This window comes from Tympanuchus pallidicinctus, unplaced genomic scaffold, assembly GCF_026119805.1.
Source record: "Tympanuchus pallidicinctus isolate F22 unplaced genomic scaffold, pur_lepc_1.0 scaffold15, whole genome shotgun sequence".
Classification (NCBI taxonomy): Eukaryota; Metazoa; Chordata; class Aves; order Galliformes; family Phasianidae; genus Tympanuchus; species Tympanuchus pallidicinctus.
Window position 1 is genome coordinate 2,157,766 of NW_026294669.1, and position 13,286 is coordinate 2,171,051.

General features: G+C 41.0%; 1 protein-coding gene across 1 annotated transcript in view; it reads right to left on the reverse strand.

Moving 5' to 3' along the window:
• Window positions 1-13,286, reverse strand: part of EPC2 (enhancer of polycomb homolog 2) — a 40,891-nt gene that overhangs the window by 15,018 nt on the left and 12,587 nt on the right. Inside the window, exons 2-6 of the mRNA XM_052675751.1 lie at window positions 12,559-12,718; window positions 4,421-4,566; window positions 2,029-2,235; window positions 1,146-1,294; window positions 761-893 (exon numbers count right to left, since the gene is read on the reverse strand). Of these exons, the coding sequence (XP_052531711.1) occupies window positions 761-893; window positions 1,146-1,294; window positions 2,029-2,235; window positions 4,421-4,566; window positions 12,559-12,718 (795 nt within the window). The remainder of the gene's footprint in view (window positions 1-760; window positions 894-1,145; window positions 1,295-2,028; window positions 2,236-4,420; window positions 4,567-12,558; window positions 12,719-13,286) is intronic.

Below are 13,286 nucleotides of genomic sequence, written 5' to 3' on the forward strand. Positions count from 1 at the left end.
GAACACAAATGTTTTACAACTTCAAAGCTCTCCAATTAAAAATTACTTTCCCTTCCAAAATTTTCAATTAATGAGTAAAAGCCAGAGAAGTTCTCTGAAAAGCTCTTTAATTTTCCCCCAAATTACCACTTGTCAGTAGCTGTCTGACTGAAACTAACTCCAGTTCAGCTTCATAAACCAGAGATGAGAAACAGCAGGCGCAATTCCCAGCAGAGAAGTGAAGGCAGGGATCTGTACCACATTTAGTGACCACTGGGTGTCGCAGCTGCTAAATACAAACTTCAAAAGGGATTCAAACTCCCCAGCTTTACAGATGAGCATTTTTTGCACTTAAACATTTCCCAACAGCTCCTAGAATCCTCCAGCATTCTTGCTGTAAATCAGCAATCCGACTGTCTTTGAACTGAGGGCTAACCAATACTCATGGACAACACTACAGGAAAAATGCAGTGCTCTATCCTCATGTCAATGGAAAAAAAGTAATTCACTGTTTGCCATCTCAGTGTTGTCCCTTTACACACTTACAGCATTGGTACTCTCGCATCACCTCATAATGGAAGGGGGAAAAAAAATGTGAGAAGAAAAATGAAAGCTAACACAAAGCTGTTGTTTGGTGGATGATGGCCAATTCTTTTAAAACTTAGGGGAGAAAAAAGCTAAATGTTAAACACAGCAAGCATATCAATCTGCTAGGCAGTTTTCTAATGCAAACACCTGCAGGGTACAGGAAACAGGAGACTTGAAGCAGAAGGAAGATTACCTTAATTTTACATTCTTGAACTTTGTGATGATTTCCATTATGAAGAGTGGATGCAGTTGTGCTCATATCCTTTTCAGGTCTGTTAAGCTTCACTTCATTGAGAATTTCACCTCCATAATCACCCAAATGGTATCTTTAAAAAAATAATTAAAATATAATAGTGAATTTCCACTGGCAAACATCAGAGCGACAAGGAACAGGTTTTCATGCAGCCTCTTTGTCTTTCTGTTTTAGCTTCTCAAGTGTACATAAGCAATATTTGCCTTCAGCCATGTGTGCAGAAGACAAGCATCCATAAAGGAATAAATCACGGGAGCTGTTTTCAAACCTATTTAATGAAAAGTGAAATCTTAAGAGTTCTAAGTGACATCATTTGCAAGCTTACCTTTTCTCTACAACTTCCAACGTTAAATGCAACAACTCGCGTTTTGTCTTCTCTCTCCTCTTAATCATCTCCAAAATTGTTATGGCTCTGCTAAACTCTCTTCTTAATTTCAGCATCTTCTCATAAGATGCTTCATCGTTCTTTCGATTCTGTTGAAAGATTAAGCAAATTTTATGTCAAAAGCAAAACCCATTGGGTATAACTGGCACCAGTCCAGCAAAAAAAAAAGTTACATAATACTGCTCAGAGCGAGAGCCAATGAGATCAGGATGAACTTCTCAAAAAGGCCAATCTAGTTGGGATAGACAGCACAAAAAGCAAAAGAAAATCTTTTCAGTTGAAAAGGAACTCTTCAGTCATTTTCCCCATGTTTTCTCTTGCTCAGATTGCATCCCAGCCCAGAAGCAGCTCGTCAGAAGAAGGAATTCAGGACTTTGTGCCCAAAGGTTTTCTTTAACCCTGTTTCTGCACACGATAAGGTTGCGTGCATCTACATATACATTTGTCATTATTCTGCATTCTGTATCAGATCTCATTGATAATGCTAGAAATACAAAACCTGAATTGTTTACCAGATGGTAAATGGAAGAGTTTCCCCTTCTTTCACCAAAGCAACATGTGAGCCTATAAATTACTCTTGGACTTCCAGCCTTCCAGGAAATTGTCACATTGTAGATAGACACAGAAAATTAACATGTTACAAACTGACTACATCATCTAACAGATTTGAAACTGAGGTGGGTCCTCCAATGTTGCAACTACTGATACAGACAAACAACTGTATCAATAACTGCAGATAGCTACACACTGATTCTGCCATCTGCTAGAAAGAAATCAAATCAAAATGGTTCCCAGCTATATAGGATTGAAAATGGCAAGTTACCTTTCTCGTCTGCATCTTCTCAGTCCTCCTCCGAAAGGCAACATAAGGGTCGTTGTTGGTGGAGCCATCCCTCTTTTCCTGTTTGATTTGGGGGATGAGGGACGGCCCTCTGCAATTCTTACGCTTTCTTACCCAGTAGTCATATACAGCCTTAATAAGGTAGTCATCCTCATTTAGCAGCAATTTAGCTTCCTGAAGTGTAACGAGCTGAAAGGAAAACGTGAAGGGCTTGAGATGGGGTAAAGCAAGGAGAAAGTCACCGCACATTCAAATGCCTTGCACACTTCCTAAATAAACTTGATCCTTTTCTAGCCCAAGGGAGAAGAATACTCACCTAAATCCAAACAGACTGTCCTAACTTAAACAGTCCCTGATTTTTCTGGATCAGCACGATCAGCTCTCAGAACCCTTTGTACAAGTCTACAACTTCGTCTACTCTTCATGAAAATAATCACTTCTGATATCATTACAAGCACAGGGCTTAAATGACTTACTATCAAATCATAATCTGAAGACTAATCACTGACTTTTTTTTTTCTTTCCCCTAAATAAAGAGGAAAACACTTACTGGTGAGACATTACTAACATCCGACTGCTTGCAGTTTGATGTTGTATACAATAAAGAACCCTTCAGTGAAATCAAAATATGCTCTAAAGCAAATTGCCACCATTATCTTTTCCCAAAATAATTTTTATTTTGTGATAGAAAAGAACAATGATCTTCCATATTTATCACAACCCAGGGATACACAGACACTTATTTCTTACACAAGTCATTTCAGTGGGAGGTAGTTAAAACACAGGTAATTAAATAATTATATTCTTATCATGTGTTCTAATTCTATACTGAAATCATACCTAGTAAATGTAAAAGCCATCACTGAGTAACTAACATACGAGTTTAACACATTCAGATCTTAAACCTACTTATTAAATAAAGAAAATAATCTCTATTATTACTTAAAAGAAGCCTGACACAACTTCATCTTCACCATAGTTTGAAGAATACCAAAAATAAACTTGAATTTCAACTTGCAGTTTTGCAAGCAGCATTTCAAATTATGTTAAACCTTGTCTCTACGTTAGGATCATCAGAAAAAGAAACAATACATTTAAGAAAAAGAAGGCCATCCTAAGTCTAACCACTGCTTCTATGGAAGTAGCTGCAGTCAGAATAAAACAAAACCCAATCTATAGCAGAAAGAGAACTAAAAAAAAGGACCTGCTCATGGAGGTGGGTGAGGGAAAAGGAGGTTCCTAACCCCCTGTGCTTATGACAACATGCAGCGTTACAGCAATCCTGCATCTGTCCTAATGAGAACAGACATCAGCCTGGTTAATCAAACCAGTCTTCCGGTTCTTGAATTTAACTTCATTACTCAAGCAATCAATAACAAAAGCAACATAAGGAGAAAACACGGAAAGTGTAACCAGCTGCTTTAACTGAAAGCCAGGACAGAGGTATCAACAGCAAAGCTCTACAGGACCCAAGTGCCAGGTACTCCACAAGCATCATTCAGTGTATTTGATTTTTTCTTCATGTAGTAACATCTCCTTACCCAGCCCTCACTGAGCTCACCAGAAGAGGCAGAGAACACAAGATCTTGCCTCTTACAATGTAACACCAAACTACATCAGGTTAAGCAACTGTGGCAGAGCTACAGATCCTGCAGTAGATGTTTCACTCCTTCATAATGCCCATCTTGCTGAGAAATAACATCGTTTCAAGCTAACCTATCAGAACCTGGTCCTTCTCATGTAGTTTTTGAGTCATGTTTTGGCTTTAAAGATGCTTCTCCAGACAGTGGTCTCCTGGAACACCTCAAGAACTTCACTAAAATATATTAGCCTCCTTGTGATAAAATAATTGGCAATTCATGCTTGCTCCTAGAGCATAGCTTCCTTTCTTACATCACTGCATTTTATACCACAAGGGTCCAATCTCAGCAAAGGCTTTGCTTCACTGTCTGTGCTTGTAACCTTCAAACTGAAGGCAATGCCCACAGTGCCAAGCAAAAAAAAAAAAAAAAAAAAAAAAGGATTTGGATTCTGATATGCTCAGATCTGTACACCTACCAACCACTGTCAGCTGCTTTCATGCCAAAGGGGAAAGCAGATTCTTTCAGTTGTCCTCTTCTAATACATCATGGATGGGAATTAGAATTTGAAACCATCTCCTCCCATTGCCACTGCACGCACACACACACACTCCTCCTCCTATTTTCCTGCTACCAACAGTGACAATAAGTGACAGCAGTGCAATTTCTGTATGCCTGCAGTCACACAAGCATACTTCTCCAGTTAGCAGCACAACTGAAAAATGAATGAGAACTACTGAGCAGAAAACTCACAGGTGAGAATACTTTAGCCATTTCTTAACATAGCAAAATACCTGACTAGAACTGGCTTTTTCAAGTCTGTCAATCATTATTTCAAACTGCAGTGGCTTGATTTCCATCTTCCGATTTAGTCTGTTCAATAAGGTTTCATCCTCAGAGTCCATATCATAATCTGGCTGTTCATTGTCCAGATTAAAGGCTGAAACAAAAACACACAGGCACAAAACAAGTGAATACAGAAGCATGCATTCAATAGTCAGAAATAAAAAACATCATCAATCAAATTAGCAGATCTCCACCATGACACTTCTCTCTTTTTGCTACAAGTGGGCCCACATGGAAGTATTAAAATAGTATTTAGAAGTTTCTCGTCTTTGTCTTTCTATATAAGGGCAAGTCTCGTTCTCTTTTAATGTGGTTTGAAAGGCAGAAAGAAAATAAAGATTTTCTTACAAAAGCTATCCTAGGAGCATACAAATTTTACTGTCTCTTCACAAAATAAAAGCAAAAATGCTTCTTAGTGATATTACAATGCAACTCTTCTACAGTAAGCTCAACAATTAAGATAATTTTTAGTTCCAATACAAGTTCCAATACAATTCATTGCCCATTTTAAAGCAACTCAACTAAATAACATTACTAAAATACTTCATAAAGTAAACTTGTTTCAAATACAACGCTGTGTAAAATCATAGAATGGCTTGGGTTTAAAGGGAATCTCAGATATCATCTAGTTCCAAGTCCCTGCCGTGGCAGGACTGCCAACCACTAGATTAGATTGCCCAGGAGCCCAGCCAGCCTGGCCTCGAGTGCCTCCATGGATGAGGCACCCACAACTTCTCTGGGCAGCCTGTGTCAGCACCCCACCACCCTCTGAGTGAAGAATTTTTCCCTAACATCTAACCTAAATCTCCCCTCTTTCAGTTTCAATCCATTCCCCCACATTCTATTGCTATCTACCTGTATAGAAAGTCGGTGCTCCTCCTGCCTGTAAGCTCCTTCCAGGTATTAGAAGGTCACAATGAGGTCTTCCCACAGCCTTCTGTTCTGCAAGTTAAACAAGCCCAGCTCCCTCAACTTTGCATCACAGGAGAGGTGCTTCAGCCCTCTGATCATCTTCGTGGCCCTCTTCTGGACCTACTGCAAAAGCTCTGCATCCTTTTTGTGCTGGGGACCCCGGCACTCTCGATGGAGCCTCATAAGGCCAGAGTAGAGGGGGCACAATCTCCTCCCTCAACCCACTGCAACTCCTCTGTTAACGCAGCCCAGGATACTGCTGGCCTTCCGGACTGAGCACACACTGCTGGTTTGTGCCCCACTTTCCATCCGTCAGGACCCCAAAGTCTTTCTCTGTAGAGCTGCTCTCTAGGAGCTCATCTCCCAGTCTGTATTCATACGTAGAATTGCCCCAGTCCAAGCGCAACACCCCACACTTGGCCTTATTGAACCTCTTTAGGTTCTCATAGGCCCATATTTCAAGCCTGTCCTGGTCTCTCTGAATGGCACCTCTTCCTTCTACTGTACTGACTGCACCACTCAACTCTGTATCATCAGCAAACTGCTGAGGGTACACTCAAACCTTACAGTCCAAGTCACTGACAGAGACATGGAAGAGCACAGGGCCCAAGATGGACATCACTTGTTACCAGCTTCCACCTGGACAACAACCCTCCAGCTACAGCCATCCAGCCCATTCTTTACCCACTGAACAGTCCACCCTTCAAATTCATCTCTCTTCAATTTAGAGCTAAGAGTACGGTACAGGACCATATCCACAACCTTGCACAAGTCCAGTTAGATGATATTATTTGCCCTTCCTTGGTCCACTGATGCCATCGCTCCAGCACAAAAGGCCACCGGATTGGTTGGGCACGATCTGCCCTTGGTGAATGCTAGATAAATTCTGCTGGGAAGTCAGGTGTTGCTTTTTCTCCAAAACCAACTCAATTCTAAATACACAGAATCATAGAATTGCTCAGGTTGGAAGAGACCTTAAAGATTATCAAGTCCAACTGCAACCTAACCATACTCCCAAACTCTAACAAATGAGAACACGAATCTTTCTGTATTCTACAGTGTGCTCTCGACCTTACAGCAAGGCTCCTATCTTTATTACAGATCACCCTATTCATTCTCCACAGTTAAGCAGTGTTTCTGGCCCTGTGAAAAGCACAAGTATCGTTCAGCTATCATAGCAGGACATTTCACAAAGAGCATGAGAAAATCCTGAACAACAATAATTCTTATTAGGTGCAACTAAAGTTTCATATCCAAACTCAGACAGGTGAAATATTAACCAGAACACTCCAAATAATTCAACCAACAAATAACTGTATTAGCAGCACTGAAGCTTTGTGGCCATACATTCTACGTGTATTAGACAACAAACCAAAGTCCCAACTTTTCTCTTTCTTCTTAAGTCACAGCTATACCTCAGCAGCAGCTTTGAGGAACTCTGCACCCAAACTCTCTGGTGCAATTTGAGGTGATGCAATTAACAGCAGAACCATGAGAATAACGCTATAAAATAGCTTCAAGGAAGTCAGAGCATTCTGTTTCATATGGTACAGTCGACTAGTACGCAGTAACACATTCCTTCCACATAGCAGAGCAGCCTAAGAGTGCTTCTTCTCTACACCCATGCAATAACTTAGCCTTAACCACTGCCAGCATGTAAAACAATTTATTTAGCCTTGCACAAAAGCTGAAGAGGCACTCACACTCAGATACAACATGTCAGAAGTACCAGGCAGCAATCCCTTACTGTTTTCAGCTGTCAGCTGCTACCTCCCTTCACTGTACTAATTCTGAGTAGCACTTAATCAGAAGACTTCTCTGGCTCAACACATACTGTAAACATGCTCTAAAAATATATTCCAAGAAAATAATATTACTACTACTGCAGTACAATTATGTTTTAATTGGATTATTTGTAGTGTTAATTCAGTGAAGTGGCCATGCAGATGGTACGAAGGCACATTCCACTGTTATTGTGTCACAATTTTGTCCTGGTCTAGTATTAAATAGGGAGGTTGGTGGTCCTGCCTGTGGCAGGGGGGTTGGAGATTCATGATCCTTGATGTCCCTTCCAACCCATTCTGTGATTCTACTGGGCATAAGACCCACAGCAGCTCTTCTAAAAAACAAAAGAGAAAATCAACAGCGGCACATCAGATTGACACTTCAACACTTTGCACTGCTTGCATCCCACTGCTTCAGTGATGGCTGCAGAAAGCTAAAGTTGAGATAAAAACTAAGAGTATTATTTAAAATACACAGCTCTGTAAGACTGTATTTATTAAAAAAAAAAGAAAGGAAATCGCTCCAGTGTGCAGGGTAACAGCCAGTAAATAAACAGCCAGTAAATAACCATCAGCACCCATCCCCAGCTGCTCTTCACTGAGTTCCAAGAGTCCTGCCTAGCAGCTGGTGCTCCCCCCGCCATCAGTGCCCCATACTGCGCTCTACTCTGGACTTTGATGGTCTCAACTTGCTGCTTTCCCCAAAAAGGAAATTGCAAAGTTCCCCTGAGCCTACAAAACAAACTCAATCCTAACGTGCAGTATAAAAATCACACTCAAGCAACCCCACTTAAGAGAGATGGCCCAAGGTTTCCAGAGAGGCTGTCTGTGCTTTGTGAGGGCTCTCTCAAGCACTACAGCAGGTCTGTGCTCCACAAGCTGTGTTGAAGCAGGTTTCCACAGATGATCTCAGAAGGCCCAGAAACCCATGAGAGCCCAAAAGAGGCACTGTTTGTTTACCCAAAGGCACAAAAACACCCAGCCCATTACCTGTCAGTAGACAAGCCAATAATTCTTTGTGAACAAAATGGTAACTTTTTTTTTTTTTTTTTTAAACCAGAGCATCAGTGAACATGGGGAGCATTGTGACAGAGGAGATGCTGTTCATCTGTAAGCCAGGAGCACTGCTTGTAAACCTGCCCTCATTTTCACACTGAGAAAAGAAAGAGTTGCTGGAAATCCCTGAGCCATGCATGTCCCAATCACTTGGCAGGCATGCTCAGCTCTGGGGAGATGTGAGTGGCTTTCTGCTGAGGGAGGGAGCTGAGCCCATTTGCAGGTGTATCCAGCAAGCAGCAGGACCAGCTGGAGGCACATGGAGCAACCAGAAGTGGAAAAGGAGGAAAATCAGAACCTCCTCCTTTGGCTGTTACACTGGCTCATCAGCTGTGCAACCACTGGTGAAATAACATGTCAAATCCACCTAATTTCACAAATAATTTGCTGATAAAAATCTCGGTACTCATTTCTGAGACTTGATGGATTAAAAAAAACTAAGCGCTGAAAAACAGGAAATAATCATCATTAAAAAACCAACACAAAACCAAAGCTCTACACCATAATTTCCACAAAAATATTTTGACATAATCAAAATGACAAGATACAGAAGATAAAAGGTACCCAATATGCACTTGTCAGGAGCACTGAATAAATCTAGTCTCATCTTGCTCCACAGAAGCATACGGGTAATGTCAGAGCAGCAGCAGCCTGTGCCACACACACTGCCTTTTATACGTTCTACCAATACTCTTCTTCATCAGGCAGTGCTTCTCACATTGATTATCATGACCTGTGCTTACCAACACAGCTCAGCTGAAACGAAAGGGAGGCTACATGGAGGCCACAGGTTAATGATGCGGAGGCAATGGAAATAACAACTGCATTCCAACAGAATGCATGATTATCACTCTTCAGCTGCTACATGCAATCACAAGGAGTTAATTAACCCCCAGCTAGCTTGCTACAGCTCTGGGATGCTCACCGAAGCCCCCTCTCTCCCTGAAGTTTGCCCACTGCTGCTCTTTCAAACACACTTAGTGACATCCTTACTCCTCATTTTTGCTTTTTCTGAGCACAGAGCACACTGCACTGGTTCCAGGAAAAGCCAGTTTCCATCCTGGAGCTGCCCTTAGTACACAGGTGTTGTGAGCTGCCCAATGTGGTCACTCACCACTCTGCATTTCTGCACCTATCATAGCAACAGATGCAGCTGCTCATTAATGCCTACAGAAGCTTGTGGACAACTAGCCTCAGTCTCAGCAAACATAGTATTTCAGACACCCTGCTAGTGGCTAGCATTTTAGAACCAACCAATGTGACAGTTCATAGTTGCAAGCCAACTTTCTACAGCCCTTTTTCCTGGTAGCTCTTGAGAGATTCTTGTGGCTGAGAAATGAATGTTGTTTTCCTACTCCAAAGCATCTGTCCCTCCCCACACCGCATGTTTATACGCTGCACTGAAGAAAAGGGCCTCCACAATCCTATCACTAAGCCTCACCTCAAATAAGCATTCAGAACTTGTTGGCTTGCTAATTGCTGTTGCAAAACTACCATCCTAGTTTACACCCTTTGCCACTGCAACCACTCCTGATGACAGAAACTTTCACAGAGGGATTGGCTTTTATTTACTTTAGCTCCTCTACATATTAAGATCATATTAAACTATGGAAATGCAATTTGTTTAGAAGTTAGATTACATAAAATAGGGTTTAGTGTAGCTAAATTATCTTATTTAGTTTACTTAAGAAAATTAAGGCTGTGGTTCAGCAGTCATTAAGCTGACCTAGGTGTGAGTTACAAGTAAACCAAGCTCTTCCACCAGCTTTCCTCCCCAGCAGCCATGAGTTCTTTCACATTCCTTGCACCAACCTCAGCAACCACACGCTGAGCCAAGCCAGAGAAACGAGAAACCCACAGTCCACCTAACCAAAGCAAACTGAAGATAAGCCTACTGCCAGATCTGCTCCTGGGTTGCTCCCCCAGAGCACAGCTGCTTCAAGGAGGGTGCTGGCATTAAGAACCAAAGAGCAGCACTGATCCTGTTGGCAGCAAACACATCTGTGCTGACCAAATGCAAATGAAGAACCACATCATGGTAATTATATCCAAAGCAGTTAACAAACCAGCAAACCACCACCTCAATAGCAGGTCTGTCTGTAACACTGGAATGAACCAGAGCTTCCAGTGCTCCCCACCTGCAACACACAACTCCGCAGGCAGTACCATGCAAATACCCACTTTACATGTTACATCCCAAAATGTGGAATGTGTAATTAGTTTTTAAAAAAAGCAACTCTAAACTATGAGAAATACACACTTTGTTAATTTTAATTTTTTATTTTAACAGAGTAACTAGGCTGCACCTCACACAACATAACAAAGAGTATTCAAAACTGCATTTGAAAAGATCAGCTACATTACCTACAATAAAGCATTAGATGGTTATCATTACTGTTTTTACAAAAAGGTTTTAAAACAACTTACATGCAATAGTCTCAGCTGCAGGACCCCCCTCTGGGTTGTTTTTCTATTGTTGGTAGTGGGTATTTTTTGTGTATGTCTGTGTGTGTCAGCAAGAAACAAACTTTCCTCTAGTTTGAACTCGTGGTACACATAAAAGAATTATTCTAGTAAAGATTAACATCCTCATCTATAAGATGAGCTGCAAAATTAAAGGTTATTCATAATTTCTTAGTAATAACTACAAACACGGAATGTAGCACACAGCCACTTGTCACCTCATGGTTTATGTAGCTTCCACTGCCAAAGCACGTACTGTTACTCTTCTTGCTTTCAGCATTAGAACAACTGCTGAACAGTGACCACAAGCCAAGCATAAAGCAGCTTTGTATCACACCTACTGCAACCAGGCTACATTGGAAAACTATCCTGAAGCATTATCTGATTTTTATTTTCAGCTCTAATACCTTCTATTATGTCTCCAGAACGATCAAGTCTTAACAAGACAAAGCACGCGACATTATATATATTTAACACTTTTAATCCTGTTTGTTAGCAGCATTAACAGCATTTCTGGCAACGTCCAGAAAAAAAATGCAGCTTTGTTTCAGTTTAGTCAACCTGCCCTGCTTGCAGGTTTGTTTCTTCAACTGAAAAAAGAGAAGTATCCATCTCCTTTAAGTCACATCTTACATTACCACCATTATCTCTAATGTATCGTGGAGGATCTTGAGCATGTTATTTCCAGAAACCTTTTATTTTGTAAACAGTTAGGACAAATAGAGGACTTCACCATGCTAGTGAGAAATTACCTAAGGATCCTCAGTAGACATCAACGTTTGGGCTTAAGTATCTTTGCCTGACTTCAAGCTCAGTTGCATATGTAAGAACAGCAGAAGGCAGACAAGCATAAAATGCTTTCTCTGCTCCAATCTCCTTACAGATAGCAGCCTCTTCTTGGAGACAGCTAAAAAACGTGATGAACTGCTCATCAACACTTCCCAGCAGCGTGTCTGCACAAAACCCAGAGCAAGCAAGATGAGTGTACTTCCTTTTCTAGATATTCCAGCACACCTCTGTCAACTGTCTTTCCAATGTAACTACGAAACAAAGACATGAACTGGTGATAAGAGAAGTTCTCCCTGCAGAAACTCGGCGCTCAACTTGTGCTTCAACACACAGAGTGATAAATCACTGCAGTAACTGCATCTGAGGGTGTGCTACAGAGATTAACTCTGAGGGAAGTCCAAGCCACAAAACTGCCCCCTGGAATGACATGCTGCAAAGGACAAACATGACTCCCTGCCAAGGAACAACTAAGCTACTGAAACATAAACGCTTGTCAACTGAACACCCAGAGACAACTATGATTAATTAATTAGGTCTTTTAGATCTTTTGAGACCTAGTTCCCTACAGAAAGGAAAAAGCTTTAGCAAAATAAGAGGAAAACACAAGAACTCCTGCTACGCCCAAACAGTGAAAAAGTAACATATATTATAGCAAAAAGCCTCACCACTAGCCTAACTGAAAATAAACCTTCCAGAACTTTGCTGCAACCAGTAGAATCAAGGCTGATTTCCTTTCAAAACCTCTTCAATTTCATCTCCATTTATACTGAACTTCTGAATTAAAGAGTTTTGAATCAATTTTTGGATTGACAGAAGACAAGGCTTGCCAGTTACCATACTTCAACATAAAATCAGTACACAGCCCATAAACAAATACAGTAGGAAAAACCTCACCTTCATCCTTACATTCTCCCATAAACTTACAAGATAAACTGGAATTTACATACACAGATCCCCCCGGGTTTCTGAGTTCTCTCAGTTACTCAAATTGCAGCAACACGGTCCCTGAGCTTGTATGAAGATTAGTTAATTTGAATTAAAGGAAGAAAAAAAAACCACAAAACCAACATTCAGAAACTTACGTTGAATGTGAATGAACTGCTTTGGTTGCTTAAATTCTCCTTTATACAAACGATTGTAATAGTTCACATTGCTCTCTGCTTCAGGAACTGGGATAACCATGCTCTCTTTCTTTTCTCTGAAAACTTGTTGTGCTGAGATAGCCCGTTGCAAGTGATGTTCCTGCAAGACAAAGTGAAGAGTTTATTTTACAGAAGTATTTACAAAGACAGTCATCCCACTCTCCTACTCTGTCCTCAGGTTTGTACGCAAATTCCAGATAAGAGAGTCAGGCTTCCCCATATTTTAGAGGACAGCAGGATGTTTGCTTTCAGGTTAGTGACAAGAGATGGATTCTCCACCATCCAGGAGCCTAACAGATCTTAGAGCTCTGAACAGATAACTGCTCAAAGCACAAACCTCCTACCAGACCGTGGAAAAGTCACTCCAACGACACAAAACACCTGTTTGGTTCATATCTGCTCTGATTCCATAACTCATTAAAAGTTACCATGTAGAAAATATATGTAAAACCAGTTGGCATATACATTAAGTCCTTTAAAGCATTCTTACAAACAGTATCACATCAAAAGAATAGCTAATCCCCTCGTTCCAATTTTGCCAGCAGTTCCTACTAGCTTGTTTCTTTAGAAGTTCAGACAGTTAAGTGACAAAGCATCCTCAAAGTGAATCACTTGAAAACATGGACTCCCTAAACAGGTATCACTTCATTCTCACAGGACAGAAGACA